The sequence below is a fragment of the Carcharodon carcharias genome, chromosome 7, assembly GCF_017639515.1.
Source record: "Carcharodon carcharias isolate sCarCar2 chromosome 7, sCarCar2.pri, whole genome shotgun sequence".
NCBI classification, from domain to species: domain Eukaryota; kingdom Metazoa; phylum Chordata; class Chondrichthyes; order Lamniformes; family Lamnidae; genus Carcharodon; species Carcharodon carcharias.
This window is the reverse complement of record NC_054473.1, coordinates 88,841,064-88,861,319: the sequence shown is the minus strand read 5'-3', so window position 1 is coordinate 88,861,319 and position 20,256 is coordinate 88,841,064. Positions and strand designations below refer to the sequence as shown.

The 20,256-nt window shown below is 47.8% G+C and overlaps 1 protein-coding gene across 1 annotated transcript in view; it reads right to left on the bottom strand.

The window, feature by feature from the left end:
* Positions 1-20,256, bottom strand: part of plxnd1 (plexin D1) — a 357,498-nt gene that overhangs the window by 55,729 nt on the left and 281,513 nt on the right. Inside the window, exons 16-19 of the mRNA XM_041191644.1 lie at positions 8,745-8,915; positions 8,424-8,514; positions 7,030-7,257; positions 2,097-2,243 (exon numbers count right to left, since the gene is read on the bottom strand). Coding sequence (XP_041047578.1) covers positions 2,097-2,243; positions 7,030-7,257; positions 8,424-8,514; positions 8,745-8,915 — 637 coding nt within the window. The remainder of the gene's footprint in view (positions 1-2,096; positions 2,244-7,029; positions 7,258-8,423; positions 8,515-8,744; positions 8,916-20,256) is intronic.

The window sequence follows — 20,256 nt, the reverse complement described above, 5'->3', positions numbered from 1 at the left end:
AGAATGTAAGAGAGCAGTCAGGGGTGCATTAAAATAGTCAAACCTATGGGAAAAATCTTCCCCCGATGGGGGATTGTGTGGGGGCAGGTGGGGGCAGGGGCAGGGGTGGGCGCGAACCCAATCAGCGCCTCTGATCGGAGCCACGCCGCCATTTTATGTGGGCGGGCCAATTAAGGCATGTGTGCGAGAGAGCGCAGAAATTTGCCTCAGGGAGATCAGTTTGATATTTAAAAACTGAAATAAAGTAATTAAAAACTTTTAAAACATGTCCCCTCATGTGACATTATCACATGAGCTAGAACATGTCAAAGAATTATTTTAAAAGTTTCTATTGAATTTTAAAACATTTCATGAAACCTCATCCCGCCGGTGGATGAGTTTCCATGAAAAATGTGAAGGCCGCCTGGGCTTTTTGTCTGCCGCCAATCTTAAGGTTGGATGGGCAGTTCAGCGGGCGCGCAGAAATCTAAATGACGGGTGGTGATGTCAGGACACCCGCATCATTTCACGCATCGGCGAGCAGGTCTCGCAAATGAGGAATTTAGCAGAGATGTTAACTGAGACAGGGCAAAGACCAGCAATATTCCACAGGTGGATATATGTGGTCTTGGCGATGGACTGCGTATGCAGTAGGCAGTCATCTCGGGGTCAAGTACAATATCAAGGCTGTGAACAGTCTGGCTCACTACATCAGGACACAGGTTGAGTGTGTTGGTCACAACCTGTTCCATCTGTGCTGTAGCCCTATGGGAGACTCAAAGACTATAATCTGTCCAAGTGAGCTTTGAAGAATGAGGTCTTAGTGTTAAATTCAATTAAATAAAATTCAATGAAGCACACAGCTGTCAGCAGACCTGAGCAGAGACTGTATTAACACACTTAGCCTGGTCTGGCTTACCTTAGAGCCAGACACAGGATTAGTGTGTGCAGTCAAAGTGTCACGTTACCACAGCAACAGCTGTCTCGGACCACTGGGTTAAGCACACAATTGGAGTTTGCAGCTCTATCGGAAGTGCTGTGATACAGAGGAGATGGTAAAGCAAGTCCTATCTCCTCTCTTAGATGGATATATTCAATGATGTTCAGTGAGTTCTCACCAGTAACCAATGTTTATGTCTCAATCAGATTTATCTCATTGCTGTTGTTGGGAGTTTGGCTGCTGCATTTCCTATAATTAAGCAATGGTGTTGTGATCTGGAATACACTGACTGAAAAAGTGGAGAAAGCAGATTAGGTAATAACTTTCAAAAGGGAATTAGAAACTAGGGAAGACATTAACAGGGTGCTGGGAACAAGCAGGGGATGGGATTAATTGGATTTGGAGATTCCAACAGAAGGCTTCATCGGCTCTGAAGCACTTTCGGACCTCCTAATGTCATTAAAGGCGCTATATAAATGCAATTCCCTCTTTGCTTATTGGGGTCTAACCCAATCAGAACCCGAGAAATATGGGGGGTCAGAGCATGGAGGGGGGATTTAACCCAGAGCGCCGGGGGGATTTAATCCAGAGTGCCGGGGGGGGTGGGATTTAACCCAAAGTGCCGGGGGGGCGGGATTTAACCCAGAGCGCCGAGAGGGCGGGATTTAACCCAGAGTGCCGGGGGGGTGGGATTTAACCCAGAGCGCCGAGAGGGCGGGATTTAACCCAGAGTGCCGGGGGGATTTAACCCAGAGTGCCGGGGGGATTTAACCCAGAGTGCCGGGGGGATTTAACCCAGAGTGCCGGGGGGATTTAACCCAGAGTGCCGGGGGGATTTAACCCAGAGTGCCGGGGGGGTGCGGCATTTAACCCAGAGTGGGGGAAGGAGGGGGAGGGAGGGAAGAGGGAGGGAAGAAGGGGAGGGAGGGAGGGAGGGAGGGGGGGAGGGAGGGAAGGAAGGAAGGAAGGGGGGAGGGGGGGTGAAGGATGGGGGGAGGGGGGATGGAGGGGGAGGGGAATTTCACCCAGAGTGCTGGGGGGGGGCGGCGGGGTGGGTTTAATGCTTCATATCTGATGATGAAGAGCTCCAAATCTGAAATTCCTCACTTGGAATAGTCCAAACACAGAGGAGCACATTGTGTCTGGTTAACAAGTTCCTCCCTTTTCTCTTACTTACTGTGACTGGCAACTGTCTGTCATCGGATTCCAGTGAGACATTCACTGCACAATGAATCTTTCCCTTCACAACGTAGATGTCACAGGGAAAAGAGCCAATCATCACTTTGTATTCTTCTGGTGCCAATTTCAAGTTGTCTTGTATTTTCTAAGGGAGAAGATAGAGACAAGACACAGTGAGCATACAGACTGTGAGAGAGGGAGAAAGAGAGAGGGAGATAGAGAGAGAGAGGGAGGTAGAGAGAGAGAAACAGTGATGGAGAGAGAGAGAGAGACAGTGCGAGAGGAGGACCCTGGGATAGGCAGTCAGCAGCACCTAGAGGAGAGTGAGAGGAGGGCCTTGGCACAGGCAGTCAGCAGCTCCTAGAGGAGAGCGAGAGAACGGGACCTGTCAGGGCTGAAGTGTGATATCAAAGGAAAACAGGTAGATGATTGGTGGGTATCTCTTCCGTGTCTCTTTTGATTGGCCAAATGGTTTAAATCAGGAGATGTTATTGCAGCTGAAGAGTACAGTAAAGAAATTTACTTTTTAAATATTTAACAACCAATTTAATTAATTAAATAGAATAGAGATGGCTGGGCAGGTGATGTGTTGCAGCTGTAGTATGTGGGAGCTGCTGGGCGCCAGTGCGATCAATGGTGACCACATCTGTAGCAAGTGTTGGCTGCTCGAGGAACTTTGGCTCAGAGCTGATGAGCTGGAGTCCGAGCTACAGACACTGCGACACATTAGGGAGGAGGAGAGTTACCTGGAAACTGTGTTTCAAGAGACAGTCACACCCTTTAGATTAATTATATCAAATTTGGATCGTGGTCAGGGACAGGAGGGTGTGACTGTAACTGAGGCAGGTATGGGGATCCAGAATTTAGCTTTGTAGGAGTCTCAGCCAGTGTCCTTGACCAATAGGTACGTGGTTCTTGCTCCCAGTGTGGACGAGGACACAGACTGCAGGGAGGATGAGCGAGCTGACCACAGCACCATGGTACAGACCGCCATTCAAGTGGGGGGAGAAAAGAGAAATATAGCAGTAATAGGGGATAGCATAGTTAGGGGAACAGATACTGTTCTCTGCAGCAAAGACAGATTCACGAAGGCTGTGTTGCCTACCTGGTGCCAGGGTTAAGGACGTCTCTTCTGAGCTGGAGAGGAACTTGGAGTAGGAGGGGAAGGATCCAGTTGCTGTGGCCCATTTAGGTACCAATGATATAGGTAGGACTAGGGAAGAGATTCTGCTGAGGGGCTATGAACAGCTTGGGGCTAAATTAAAAAGCAAAACCACAAAGGTAATAATCTCCGGATTACTACCCGAGTCACATGCAAATTGACATTATTAAATAATATTAGAGAGGTAAATGCATGGCTCAAAGATTGGTATGGGAGAAATGAGTTCCGATTCACGGGGCACTGGCACCAGTACTGGGGAGGGAGAGAGCTGTTCCATTGGGACGGGCTTCATTTGAACCATGTGGGGACCAGTATCCTGGCGAATCATATAATAAGGTTGTGGAGAGGACTTTAAACTAATTAGCAGGGGGAAGGATTTAATTGAAGGGAAGTTTAACCAATCAAAAAGGAACGAGAGCACAGAGGTGCAGGGCAGTGAAGAGGCGAACGATAATCAAAGTGTGACAGGAAGGAGCAGAAAATATAAAGAAGAGTGCAGCAGAAATTAGAACCAGAATGAGTCATATTGGTAAAAAGTCAAAGCTTAAGGCTCTTTATCTGAATGCACGCAGCATTTGTAACAAGATAGATGAGTTGACGGCACGAATAGAAATAAATGAATATGACTTGATAGCTAATACAGAGACATGGTTGCAGGGTGACAATGACCGGGAACTCTAGAAAAATAGGCAAAAAGGAAAAGGAGGTGGGGTAGCTTTGTTAATAAAGGAAGGTATCAGTGCGGTGGTGATTAATGATATAGGTGCAATAGATTGTGATGTGGAATCAGTTTGGGTGGAAATAAGGAATAGCAAGGGGAAGAGGTCACGGTGGGAATTGTCTATGGGCCCCTGAAGTATTGCCTCATTGTAGCACAAAGTAAAAATCGGGAAATAATGGAGGTGTGTAAGAAGAGCGCTACAATTGTCGTGGGTGATTTTTATCTGCATATTGACTGGACAAAACAGATTGGCAGGGATAACATGGAAGACGAATTTGTAGAGTGCATCAGGGATTGTTTCTTAGAGATATATGTTGCAGAACCTATCCAGGAACAGGCTATTTTAGATCTAGCAATGTGTAATGAGGTGGGATTAATAAAAGATATCATAATTAAGAATCCTCTAGGGGTAGTGATCACAACATGGTAGAATTTCAAATTCAGTTTGAGCAACTCGGGTCTCAAACCAGTGTCCTCAACTTAAATAAGAGCAATTACAGAGGCATGAAGAAAGAGTTGTCTAAAGTGGGCTGGGAAAATAGACTAAGTGAAAGGTCAGTGGATGACATTTAAGCAGATATTTCATAACGCTCAGCAAAAATTTATCCCAGTCAAAAAGAAGGACTCAATGAGAAGGATGAACCACCTGTGGTGAACAAAGGTGGTCACGGAGAATATCCAATCAAAAACGAAGGCATACAAAGTGGCAAAAACTAGTGGGAGGCCAGAGGATTGGGAATTTTTTATGAACCAGAAGCGAATGACTAAAAAGCTAATAAAGAGGGAGAAAATTGATTACGAAAGTAAATTGGCAAGAAATATAAAAACAAAAGCAAGAGTTTCAATGGGTATATAAAAAGAGAGAGAGTGGCTGAAGTGAAAGTGGGACCCTTGGAGGATGTGACTGGAGAATTGATAATGGGGAAGAGGGAAATGGCAGATAATTTAAATCAATATTTTGTATCAGTCTTCACAGTGGAGGACACTATAAACATCCCAAAGCTATCAGATAAGCAAGGAGCTAATGGGGGGAAAGATCTTGTAACAGTCTCTATGACGAGGGACAAAGTATTTGACAAACTAATGGGACTAAAGGCAGACAAGTTACCAGGACCTGATGGCCTGCATCCAAGGGTTTTAAAGGAAGTGGATGCAGAAATAGTGGAGGCATTGGTCGAAATATTCCAGAACTCACTGGATTCCGGGAGGGTCCCAGCAGATTGGAAAACTGCTAATGTGACGAATCTGTTCAAGAAGGGAGGGAGACAAAAAGCAGAAAACTGTAGGCCAGTCAGCCTATTATCTGTCATTGGGAAAATACTAGAGTCCATTATTAAGGAAGAAATAGCAGGACATTTAGAAAAGCTTAAAGCAATCAAACAGAGTCAACATGGTTTTGTGAAAGAAAAATCATGTTTGACAAATTTGGTAGATCGCTTTGAGGATATGACAAGCAGAATTGTTAAAGGGAAACCGGTGGATGTAGTATATGTGTATTTCCAGAAGGCATTCGATAAGGTGTCACATAAAAGGTTATTTGGTCGAAGGGTCATGAGGACTTGAAACGCCAACTCTTTTCTTCTCCGCCGATGCTGCCGGACCTGTTGAGTTTTTCCAGGTAATTCTGTTTTTGTTAATGGGTCTTTCTCAGGTTGGAAAGACATAACTAGTGGAGTGCCAGAAGGATCAGTTTTAGGCCTCAATTTTTTACTATCCACATTAATGACTTGGAGGGGGCGGCAAACGTATCCAAATTTTGTGATGATACAAAAATAGGTGGGAGGGCATGTTGTCATGAGGACATAAGGAATCTGCAAGGGGATATAGATAGGTTGAGTGAGTGGGCAAAAACTTGACAGATGGGGTTTAATGTAGGAAAGTGTGAGGTCATGCACTTTGGTAGGAAGAATCAAAAGGCAGACAATTATTTAAATGGGCAAAGATTCCAAAAAAGTGCAGCACAGAGGGACCTGGGTGTTCTTGTGCATGAAACACAAAAAGTTAGCATGCAAGTGCAGCAAATAATTAAGAAGACAAATGGAATTTTGGCCTGTATTGCTAGGGGGTTGGAGTTTAAAAATAAGGAAGTCTTGTTACAGCTGTACAGGGTGTTGGTGAGGCTGCACCTGGAGTACTGTGTACAGTTTTGGTCCCCGCATTTAAGAAAGGATATACTGGTATTGGAGGCTGTTCAAAAGAGATTCACTAGGCTGATTCCTGGGATGAAGGGGTTGACTTATCAAGAACAGCTAAACAGGTTAGGTCTTTATTCATTAGAATTTAGAAGAATGAGGGGTGATCTTATTGAAAAGTACTAGATTCTGAGGGGTAGATGTTGAAAAGATGTTTCTACTAGAGGGGGAATCTCGAACTAGGGGACATAGTTACAGAATAAGGGGACACTCATTTAAAACTGAAATGTGAAGGAATTTCTTCTCTCAGAGGGTAGTGAATGTCTGGAATTCTCTACCCCAGAGAGTTGTGGAGGCTAGATCACTGAAAGTATTTAAAGAGGAGGTAGATAGATTTTGAAATATCGGAGTGTTGTGGGCTATGAGGAGCTGGCACGGAAGAGGAGTTGAGGCCTTGGGCAGATCAGCCATGGTCTTATTGAATGGCAGGGCAGGCTTGAGGGGCCGAATGGCCTACTCCTGCTCCTATTTCTTGTGAGAGAGAGGGACATAGAGAGAGAGAGACAGAGAGAGATAGAGAGATGGTGAGAGCAAGAGACTGAGAGAGAGAGGGCACAAGGAGGATACAGACTGAGAGTGAAAGAGGACTCAGGGGTCAGTGGACAGTGATCAGGAACAGGATATCTCTAACCGAATGAAGCTTACAGTATGGGAGGGGTGTGAAACAGAGGCCCTCCATGCCCTGTAGAAATGCACTAGTCTGTACCTTCGTACAAAAGACTCTGGGGGTTGAGAATGGTTACTGGATTTCCAACAGAGCCTTCAACACACTGACAGTTTACATTCTGATCCAGTTACAGGAGCTCCCATATGAGAGATATTTTAAAACGAGGGTTGAGCCTCATGAGTCACCTACCTCAATCACCAGTGTGAGGGGTTCCCCCTCATGGTGTTTAATCAGTTTCTCCTTGCGGTAGAAGTGTGGGTCATTGTAATACTGCAGAGTGAGTGTTGCACTGTCATGTGACAAAGACACAGGTTCCTGGTAGCGGATCCCATTAATATAGAAATGAATGTTCACCACAGAAACCAAATAGGGAGGGGAAGGGCAGATGAGAAGAGAGTCACTCTCAACTACACAGACCTGCATAAATATAAACAGAGACGTACATATTAATAATCACACTTGTTCCGCTGATGCTCGCCTGTCCTGTTCCCACTCGCCCCCCCGCCCCGTTCATACTCGCCCCCCCATCCCGTTCACACTCGCACCCCCCCCCCGTCCCGTTCACACTCGCCCCCCCGTCCCGTTCACACTCGCACCCCCCCCCCGTCCCGTTCACACTCGCCCCCCCGTCCCGTTCACACTCGCACCCCCGTCCTGTTCCCACTCCCCCCCCCGCCCCGTTCATACTCGCCCCCCCGTCCCGTTCACACTCGCACCCCCCCCCCCCGTCCCGTTCACACTCGCCCCCCCCCCCCCCCCCCCCGTCCCGTTCACACTCGCACCCCCGTCCTGTTCCCACTCGCCCCCCCGCCCCGTTCATACTCGCCCCCCCGTCCTGTTCCCACTCGCCCCCCCGCCCCGTTCATACTCGCCCCCCCATCCCGTTCACACTCGCACCCCCGTCCCGTTCACACTCGCCCCCCCGTCCCGTTCACACTCGCACCCCCGTCCCGTTCACACTCGCACCCCCGTCCCGTTCACACTCGCCCCCCCCCCCCCGTCCCGTTCACACTCGCCCCCCCCCCCCGTCCCGTTCACACTCGCCCCCCCCCCCCCCCGTCCCGTTCACACTCGCCCCCCCCCCCCCCGTCCCGTTCACACTCGCCCCCCCCCCCGTCCCGTTCACACTCGCCCCCCCCCCCCCCCCCCGCCGTCCCGTTCACACTCGCTCCCCTGTCCCGGCATCACTCGCCACCCCCCCCATCCCGTTCCCACTCGCTCCCCTGTCCCGTTCACACTCGTTCCCCCCGTCCCGTTCCCACTCGCTCCCCTGTCCCAGCATCACTCGCTCACTCCTTTACAAACAGCCCTGCTTCCACTCAAACAAACCCTCATTATTTTGCCCACATGTCCCAATAAACAGAAAATCACTCTCTGAAAACACTGTAATATGAGTCTGCTCTTTTAAACACACTCCCATCCTTAATACCTGTACTATTAAACAAACATTCCACATATTAAATGCAAATGATTCTTAGTAACATTTCATTAATTGTATTTACTCCAGAACTGGCCTTTTAAACACTGACTGTGTAAAACAAGCATTTCTGTGCAACTGATGAGAGACAAGGTTAGGAACTCACCGACTGAGCTTTTCCAACACCTTCAACCGCCATGTGTATGCTCTGGACTAAACTAAATCTCTGCCCCTTCACAGTGATTCGTCTTCCACCACTGTAGGGAGAAAGCAGCGGGTTACAACAGTGAGCAGTAACACGTGGAACTGTTTATCGTAATGTGATTGCTCCACACTGCAAGGGTACTAGACCAGTCCCTGGGCAAACTGCCAATGCCAACTTGAGATAACTTAATCAATGACGATATAGCAATACTGACTGGAAGTTCAATATAGAGATGAGAGTCATACATGGACCTTTCCTCCATTGTGCATAACTCTCTCTTACCTGACGTAGCTGGTGTTTGGGCTGATACCATTTATTGATGGGTTCTCCCGATACCTGAAGGTCACATTCTTGCCGATACAATATTTCTTCTCGAACAGGACACAAATGGGAATAGCTGTCTCAGGTACAGGCAGGGCTGGCATAACACAAGTAATAGAATTCTGGGTCCGTCTTAACAAAAAGGAAAACAAATCAGAACCTCACGAATTCCGATTGAAAATTACTACAACTTTAAATTATATTTATCTAGAACATTAAATCGTGCAAAACTCCCCAAGGCATATCGTAAAAGTCGAAGACGCTTGGTACACCTTGGAATGGAGAATGCAAACACACCGGAATGGGGCGTTAGAACTGGAAACATCCCGGAATCAGGCATCAGAACTGGAAACACCCTGGAATGGGGCATTAGAACTGGAAACACCCTGGAATGGGGCATTAGAACTGGAAAAGATCCGGAATGGAGCTTTGAAACTGGAAACACTTCGGAATTGGGCATTAGAACAGGAGACACCTAGGAATGGGGCATTAGAACTGGAAACACCTGAGAATGGGGCATTAAAATTGGAGACACACCGGAATGGGGCATTAGAATTGGAAACTCTCTGGAATGGGGCATTAGAATTGGAAACACCCTGGAATGGGGCATTAGAACTGGAGAGACCGCAGAATGGGGCATTAGAACTGGAAACACCTGAGAATGGGGCATTAGAACTGGAAAATCCCCGGAATGGGGCAATAGAATTGGAAAAACTGTGGAATGGGGCATTAGAACTGGAAACACCTGAGAATGGGGCATTAGAACTGGAAAATCCCCGGAATGGGGCAATAGAATTGGAAAAACAGCGGAATGGGGCATTAGAACGGGAGAGAACACGGAATAGGGCATTAGAAATGGAAACAACTGGAATGGGGCATTAGAACTGGAAACACACTGGAATGGGGCATTGGAACTGGAAACACCCTGGAATGGGGCATTGGAACTGGAAACACCCTGGAATGGAGCATTAGAACTGGAAACACCCTGGAATGGTGCATTAGAACTGGAAACATAATGGAATGGGGCATTAAAACTGGAGACACCCCGGAATCGGGCATTAAAAATGGAAAGACAGCAGAATGGGGCATTAGAACTGCAGGTACCGCGGAATGGGGCATTAGAACTGGAAACTCCCCAGAATGGGGCATTGGAACTGGAGACACTCCGGAATGGGACATTAGAACTGGAAACACTGGAACGGGCATTAGAAATGGAAACAGGGCGGAATAGGGCATTAGAATTGGAAGCACCACGGAATGGGGCATTAGAACAGAAAATACTGCGGAATGGGGCATGAGAACTGGAAACACCAGAAAATGGGGCATTAGAATGGGAGAGAAGACGAAATGAGGCATTAGAACTGGAAACATCATGGAATGGGGCATTAGAGCTGGAAACACCCCTGAATGGGGCATTAGAAATGGAAACACCGTAGAATGGGGCATTAGAACTGGAGACACGCAGGAATGGGGCATTAAAATTGGAGAAACCCCGGAATGGGGAATTAGAACTGGAAACATAGTGGAATGGGGCATTAGAACAGGAAACAACACAGAATGGGGAATTAGAACTTGAAATACCGCGGAATGGGGCATTAGAACTGGAAACGCCCTGGAATGGGGCATTAGAACTGCAAATCACTGCAGAATGGGGCATTAAAACTGGAAACACCGCGAAATGGGGCATTAGAACTTGAAACAGCGCGGAATGGGGCATTAGAACTGGTAACACCCCCGATTGGTGTATTAGAACTGGACAGAGCGCAGAATGGGGCATTGGAACTGGAAGCACCCCAGAATGGGGCATTGGAACTGGAAACTCCCCGGAATGGGGCATTACAACTGGAGACACCCCGGAATGGGGCATTAGCATTGGAAACACCGTGGAATGGGGCATTGGAACTGGAAACACCACCGAATGGGGCATTAGACCTGGAAACACCACCGAATGGAGCATTAGAACTGGAAACACCATTGAATGGGGCATTAGAACTGGAAACACCACTGAATGGAGCATTAGACCAGGAAACACCACAGAATGGAGCATTAGAACTGGAAACACCACTGAATGGAGCACTAGACCAGGAAACACCACCGAATGGAGCATTAGAACTGGAAACACAGTTGAATGGGGCATTAGAACAGGAAACCTAGTGGAATGGGGCATTAGAACTGGCACACTCCGGAATCGGGCGTTAGAACTGGAGACACCACAGAATTGGGCATTAGAACAGGAAACACCCCGAAATGGGGCATTAAATCTGGAAACACCATGGATTGGGGCTTTAGCACTGGAAACATAGTGGAATGGGGCATTATAACTGGAGACACCCCGGAATTGGGCATTAGAACTGGAAAGACAGTGGAATGGGGCATTAGAATTGGAAACACCTCCAGAATGGGGCATTGGAACTGGAAACACTGCGGAATGGCGCATGAGAACTTGAAACACTGCGGAATGGGGCATTAAAACTGGAAACACCATGGAATGGGGCATTAGAACTGGAGACAACGTGGAATAGGGCTTTAGAACTAGAGACACCGCGGAATGGAGCATTAGAACTGGAAACACACTGGAATGGGGCATTAGAAGTGGAAACACCCTGGAATGGGGCAATAAAACTGGAAACACCGCAGTGTGGGGCATTAGAACTGGAGACACCGCAGAATGGGGCATTAGAACAGGAAACACCCCGAAAAGGGGCATTAAAACAGGAAACACCCTGGAATGGGGCTTTAGAACTGGAAACATAGTGGAATGGGGCATTAGAACTGGAGACACCCTGGAATCGGGCATTAGAACTGGAAAGACAGTGGAATGGGGCATTAGAATTGGAAACACCACGGATTAGGGCATTAGAACAGGAAATACCTCCGGAATGGGGCATTGGAACTGGTGACACACCGGAATGGGGCATTGGAACTGGAGACACACCGGAATGGGGCATTAGAACTGGAAACACCGCCGGAAAGGGGCATTAGAACAGGAAACACTGTGGAATGAGGCATGAGAACTCGAAACACAGCAGAATGGGTCATTAAAACTGGAAACACCAGAAAATGGGGCATTAGAATGGGAGAGAAGACGAAATGAGGCATTAGAACTGGAAACATCATGGAATGGGGCACTAGAGCTGGAAACAACCCCGAATGGGGCATTAGAAATGGAAACACCGTAGAATGGGACATTAGAACTGGAGACACGCAGGAATGGGGCATAAGAATTGGAGACACCTCGGAATGGGGAATTAGAACTGGAAACATAGTGGAATGCGGCATTAGAACAGGAAACAACACAAAATGGGGAATTAGAACTTGAAACACCGCGGAATGGGGAATTAGAACTAGAAACGCCCTGGAATGGGGCATTAGAACTGGAAACACAGTGGAATGGGGCATTTGAACTGGAGAAACCCCGGAATGGGGAATTAGAACTGGAAACACGGCGGATTGGGGCATTAGAACCGGAAACTCCCAGATTGGGGCATTAGAACTGGAAACATCCCGGAATGGGACATTAGAACTGGAAACATCCCGGAATGGGACATTAAAAATGCAAAACACTGCAGAATGGGGCATTAAAACATGAAACACCGTGAAATGGGGCATTAGAACTTGAAACAGTGTTGAATGGGGCATTGGAATTGGAAACACTGTGGAATGGGGCATTAGAACGGTAGAGAACGTGGAATGGGGCATTAGAATTGGAAACACCCCCGAATGGTGTATTAGAACTGGACAGAGCGCAGAATGGGGCATTAGAACTGGAGACATGCAGGAATGGGGCATTAGAGTTGGAGAAACCCCGGAATGGGGAATTAGAATTGGAAACATAGTGGAATGGGGAATTAGAACAGGAACCAACACAGAATGGGGAATTAGAACTTGAAACACCGCGGAATGGGGCAATAGAACCGGAAACTCCCGGAATGGAACATTAAAAATGCAAAACACTGCAGAATGTGGCATTAAAACTGGAAACACCACTGAATGGAGCATTAGAACTGGAGACACCACTGAATGGGGCATCAGAATTGGAGAAACCCGGAATGTCGTATTAGAACTTGAAACACCGCAGAATGGGGCATTAGAACTGGAAACACCACGGATTGGGGCAATAGAACCGGAAACTCCCGGAATGGGACATTAAAAATGCAAAACACTGCAGAATGGGGCACTACAACTGGGGACACCCCGGAATGGGGCATTAGACCTGGAAACACCACCAAATGGAGCATTAGAACTGGAAACACCACTGAATGGGGCATTAGACCTGGAAACAGCACTGAATGGAGCATTAGAACTGGAAACACCGTGGAATAGGGCATTAGAACTGGAAACATAGTGGAATGGGGCATTAGAACAGGAAACATAGTGGAATGGGTCTTTAGAACTGGTGACACCCCGGAATCGGGCATTAGAACTGGAAAGACAGTGGAATGGGGCATTAGATTGGAAACACCACGGAATGGGGCATTGGGACTGAAGACACACCAGAATGTGGCATTGGAACTGGAAACACACCGGAATGGGGCATTAGAACTGGAAGCACGACCGGAATGGGGCATTAGAACAGGAAACACTGTGGAATGAGGCATGAGAACTTGAAACACTGCAAATGGGGCATTAAAAATGCAAAACACAGCAGAATGGGGCATTAAAACTGGAAACACCACGGAATGGGGCATTAGAACTGGAGACACACAGGAATGGGGATTAGAACTGGAAACACCTCGTAATGGGGCATTAGATGTGGAAATACACCAGAATGGGGCATTAGAATTGGAGACATACCGGAATGGGGAATTGGAACTTGAGACACAACGCAACGGGGCATTAGGCTTGGAAATACCCCGGAATGAGGCTTTAAAATTGGAAACACCGCAGAATTGGGCATTAGAACAGGAAATAGCTCGAAATGGGGCAATAAAACTGGAAACACCGTGGATTGGGGCATTAGAATAGGAAACACTGCAGAATAGGGCATTACAACTGGAAACACCCCAGAATGGGGCATTGGAACAGGAAACACCCCGGAACGGGGCAGTAGGACTGGAAACACCCTGGAATGGGGCATTGGAACTGGAAACAAGCCGGAAAGGGGCATTATGAATTGAAACACCGTGGAGTAGGGCTTCAGAACTGGAGACAACGCGGAATGGGGCATTAGAACTGGAGAGACCGCGGAATGGAGCATTACAACTGGAGACACCGCGGAATGGGGCATTAGCACGGTAGAGAACGCGGAATGGGGCATTAGAATTGGAAACACCCCCGAATGATGTATTAGAACTGAACAGAGTGCAGAATGTGGCATTAGAACTGGAAACACCTCGTAATGGTGCATTAGATGTGGAAATACACCATAATGGGGCATTAGATTGGAGACACCCCGGAATGGGGAATTGGATCTGGAGACACTCTGCAACGGGGCATTAGAATGGGAAATAGACGGAATGAGGCTTTAAAATTGGAAACACCTCGGAATGGGGCATTAGAACTGGAGACACCGCAGAATTGGGCATTAGAACAGGAAATAGCTCGTAATGGGGCTTTAAAACTGGAAACACCGTGGATTGGGGCATTAGAACAAGAAACACCGTGGATTAGGGCATTACAACTGGAAACACCCCAGAATGGGGCATTGGAACAGGAAACACGCCGGAACGGGGCAGTAGGACTGGAAACACCCTGGAATGGGGCATTGGAACTGGAAACCAGCCGGAATGGGGCATTATAAATTGAAACACTGCGGCGTAGGGCTTTAGAACTGGAGACACCGTGGAATGGGTCATTAGAACTGGAGACACCGCGGAATGGGGCATTGGAACTGGAGACACACCGGAATGCGGCATTGGAACTGGAGACACACCGGAATGGGGCATTAGAACTGGAAGCACAACCGGAATGGGGCATTAGAACAGGAAACACTGTGGAATAAGGCATGAGAACTTGAAACACTGCAAATGGGGCATTAAAAATGCAAAACACAGCAGAATGGGGCATTAAAACTGGAAACACCATGGAATGGGGCATTAGAACTGGAGACACGCAGGAATGGGGATTAGAACTGGAAACACCTCGTAATGGGGCATTAGATGTTGAAATACACCATAATGGGGCATTAGAATTGGAGACACACCGGAATGGGGAATTGGAACTCGAGACACAACGCAACGGGGCATTAGTATTGGAAATACACCGGAATGAGGCTTTAAAATTGGAAACACCTCGGAATGGGGCATTAGAACTGGAGACACCGCAGAATTGGGCATTAGAACAGGAAATAGCTCGAAATGGGGCAATAAAACTGGAAAAACCGTGGATTGGAGCATTAGAACAGGAAACACCGCGGAACGGGGCAGTAGGACTGGAAACACCCTGGAATGGGGCATTATAAATTGAAACACTGCGGCGTAGGGCTTTAGAACTGGAGAAAGTGTGGAATGGGTCATTAGAACTGGAGACACCGCGGAATGGGGCATTAGAACTGGAGACACCACGGAATGGGGCATTAGAAGTGGAGACACCACGGAATGGGGCATTAGAAATGGAAACGCCCTGAAATGGGGCATTAGAACTGGAGACACGCAGGAATGGGGCATTGGAACTGGAAACTCCCCGGAATGGGGCATTACAACTGGAGACACCCCGGAATGGGGCATTAGAATTGGAAACACCGTGGAATGGGGCATTAGACCTGGAAACACCACCGAATGGAGCATTAGAACTGGAAACACCACTGAATGGGGCATTAGAACTGGAAACACCACTGAATGGAGCATTAGACCAGGAAACACCACCGAATGGAGCATTAGAACTGGAAAAACCGTTGAATGGGGCATTAGAAATGGAAACATAGTGTAATGGGGCATTAGAACTGGCGACACCCCGGAATCGCGCATTAGAACTGGAAAGACAGTGGAATGGGGCATTAGAATTGGAAACACCACGGAATGGGGCATTGGAACTGAAGACACACCGGAATGCGGCATTGGAACTGGAGACATACCGGATAGGGGCATTAGAACTGGAAGCATGACCGGAATGGGGCATTAGAACAGGAAACACTGTGGAATGAGGCATGAGAACTTGAAATACTGCAAATGGGGCATTAAAAATGCAAAACACAGCAGAATGGGGCATTAAAACTGGAAACACCACGGAATGGGGCATTAGAACTAGAGACACGCAGGAATGGGGATTAGAACTGGAAACACCTCATAATGGGGCATTAGATGTGGAAATACACCAGAATGGGGCATTAGAATTGGAGACACACCGGAATGGGGAATTGGAACTCGAGACACAACGCAACAGGGCATTAGGCTTGTAAATACCCCGGAATGAGGCTTTAAAATTGGAAACACCTCGGAATGGGGCATTAAAACTGGAAACACCGTGGATTGGGGCATTAGAACAGGAAACACCGTGGAATAGGGCATTACAACTGGAAACACCCCAGAATGGGGCATTGGAACAGGAAACACCCCGGAACGGGGCAGTAGGACTGGAAACACCCTGGAATGGGGCATTGGAACTGGAAACAAGCCGGAATGGGGCATTATAAATTGAAACACCACGGAGTAGGGCTTCAGAACTGGAGACAATGCGGAATGGGGCATTAGACCTGGAGACACCGCGGAATGGGGCATTACAACTGGAGACACCACGGAATTGGGCATTAGAACTGGAAAGACAAAGGAATGGGGCATTAGATTTGGAAACACCTCCGGAATGGGGCATTGGAACTGGAGACACACCGGAATGGGGCATTAGAACTGGAAACACCCTGGAATGGGGCATTGGTACTGGAAACAAGCTGGAATGGGGCATTATAAATTGAAACACCACGGAGTAGGGCTTCAGAACTGGAGACAACGTGGAATGGGGCATTAGACCTGGAGACACCGCGGAATGGGGCATTACAACTGGAGACACCGCGGAATGGGGCATTAGAACTGGAGAGACCGCGGAATGGGACATTAGAACTGTAGAAACCGCGGAATGGGGCGTTAGAACTGGAAACATCCCGAAATGGTGCATTAGAAGTGGAAACACCCAGGAATTGGGGCAATAAAACTGGAAACACCGCAGTGTGGGGCATTAGAACTGGAGACACCGCAGAATTGGGCATTAGAACAGGAAACACCCCAAAATGGGGCATTAAAACTGGAAACACCATGGATTGGGGCTTTAGAACTGGAAACATAGTGGAATGGGGCATTAGAACGGCAGACACCCCGGAATCGGGCATTAGAACTGGAAAGACAAAGGAATGGGGCATTAGATTTGGAAACACCTCCGGAATGGGGCATTGGAATTGGAGACACACCGGAATGGGGCATTGGAACTGGAGACACACCGGAATGGGGCATTAGAACTGGAAACACTGCCGGAATGGGGCTTTAGAACTGGAAACTCCGGAAAATGGGGCATTAGAATGGGAGAGAAGACGAAATGAGGCATTAGAACTGGAAACATCATGGAATGGGGCATTAGAGCTGGAAACACCCCCGAATGGGGCATTAGAAATGGAAACACCATAGAATGGGGCATTAGAACTGGAGACACGCAGCAATGGGGCATTAGAATTGGAGAAACCCCGGAATGGGGAATTAGAACTGGGAACAGTGGAATGGGGCATTGGAACAGGAAACACCGTGGAATAGGGCATTACAACTGGAAACACCCCAGAATGGGGCATTGGAACAGGAAACATGCCGGAACGGGGCAGTAGGACTGGAAACACCCTGGAATGGAGCATTGGTCCTGGAAACAAGCCGGAATGGGGCATTATGAATTGAAACACTGCGGCGTAGGGCTTTAGAACTGGAGACACCGCGGAATGGGGCATTAGAACTGGAGACAACGCGGAATGGGGCATTAGAAATGGAAACGCCCTGAAATGGGGCATTAGAACTGGAAACGCCCTGGAATGGGGCATTAGAACTGGAAACACCGCTGATTGGGGCATTAGAACCGGAAACTTCCGGAATGGAGCATTAGAACTGAAAACATCCCGGAATGAGACATTAGAACTGGAAACATACCGGAATGGGACATTAAAAATGCAAAACACTGCAGAATGGGGAATTGGAATTGGAAACACCGCGTAAAGGGGCATTAGAATGGTAGAGAACGCGAAATGGGGCATTAGAACTGTTAACAACCCCGATTGGTGTATTAGAACTGGACAGAGCGCAGAATGGGGCATTAGAACTGGAGACATGCAGGAGGGGCCATTATAACTGGAGACACCCAGAATGGGGCATTGGAACTGGAAACTCCCTGGAATGGGGCATTGGACCTGGGAACACCACTGAATGGAGCATTAGACCAGGAAACACTACCGAATGGGGCATTAGAACTGGAAACACCGTGGAATGGGGCATTAGACCTGGAAACACGATCGAATGGAGCATTAGAACTGGAAACATAGTGGAATGGGGCATTAGAATTGGAAACACCACTGAATGGGGCATTAGACCAGGAAACACCACCGAATGGAGCATTAGAACTGGAAACACCGTGGAATGGGGCATTAGACCTGGAAACACGATCAAATGGAGCATTAGAACTGGAAACATAGTGGAATGGGGCATTAGAATTGGAAACACCACGGAATGGGGCATTGGAACTGGAGACACACCGGAATGCGGCATTGGAACTGGAGACACACCGGAATGGGGTATTAGAACAGGAAACACTGTGGAATGAGGGATGAGAACTTGAAACACTGCAAATGGGGCATTAAAAACGCAAAACACAGCAGAATGGGGCATTAAAACTGGAAACACCATGGAATGGGGCATTAGAACTGGAGACACGCAGGAATGGGGATTAGAACTGGAAACACCTCGTAATGGGGCATTAGATGTTGAAATACACCATAATGGGGCATTAGAATTGGAGACACACCGGAATGGGGAATTGGAACTCGAGACACAACGCAACGGGGCATTAGTACTGGAAATACACCGGAATGAGGCTTTAAAATTGGAAACACCTCGGAATGGGGCATTAGAACTGGAGACACCGCAGAATTGGGCATTAGAACAGGAAATACCTCGAAATGGGGCAATAAAACTGGAAACACCGTGGATTGGGGCATTAGAACAGGAAACACCGCGGAACGGGGCAGTAGGACTGGAAACACCCTGGAATGGGGCATTATAAATTGAAACACTGCGGCGTAGGGCTTTAGAACTGGAGACACCGTGGAATGGGTCATTAGAACTGGAGACACCATGGAATGGGGCATTAGAAGTGGAGACACCACGGAATGGGGCATTAGAACTGGAAACATAGTGGAATCGGGCATTAGAACTGGAAACGCCCTGGAATGGGGCATTAGAACTGGAAACACCGCTGATTGGGGCATTAGAACCAGAATCTCCCGGAATGGAGCATTAGAACTGGAAACATCCCGGAATGGGGCATTAGAAATGGAAACATCCTGCAATGAATCATTAAAAATGCAAAACACTGCAGAATGGGGAATTGGAATTGGAAACACCACGGAATGGGGCATTAGAACTTGAAACAGCGTGGAATAGGGCATTGGAACTGGAAACACTGCGTAATGGGGCATTAGAATGGTAGAGAATGCGAAATGGGGCATTAGAACTGTTAACACCCCCGATTGGCGTATTAGAACTGGACAGAGCGCAGAATGGGGCATTAGAACTGGAGAAACGCAGGAATGGGGCATTGGAACTGGAAACTCCCCGGAATGGGGCATTACAACTGGAGACACCCCGGAATGGGGCATTAGAATTGGAAACACCGTGGAATGGGGCATTGGAACTGGAAACACCACCGAATGGGGCATTAGACCTGGAAACACCACCGAATGGAGCATTAGAACTGGAAACACCACTGAATGGGGCATTAGAACTGGAAACACCACTGAATGGAGCATTAGACCAGGAAACACCACCGAATGGAGCATTAGAACTGGAAACACCACTGAATGGAGCATTAGACCAGGAAACACCACCAAATGGAGCATTAGAACTGGAAACACCGTTGAATGGGGCATTAGAAATGGAAACATAGTGTAATGGGGCATTAGAACTGGCGACACCCCGGAATCGTGTATTAGAACTGGAAAGACAGTGGAATGGGGCATTAGAATTGGAAACACCACGGAATGGGGCATTGGAACTGAAGAAACACCGGAATGCGGCATTGGAACTGGAGACATACCGGATAGGGGCATTAGAACTGGAAGCATGACCGGAATGGGGCATTAGAACAGGAAACACTGTGGAATGAGGCATGAGAACTTGAAATACTGCAAATGGGGCATTAAAAATGCAAAACACAGCAGAATGGGGCATTAAAACTGGAAACACCATGGAATGGGGCATTAGAACTGGAGACACGCAGGAATGGGGATTAGAACTGGAAACACCTCGTAATGGGGCATTAGATGTGGAAATACACCATAATGGGGCATTAGAATTGG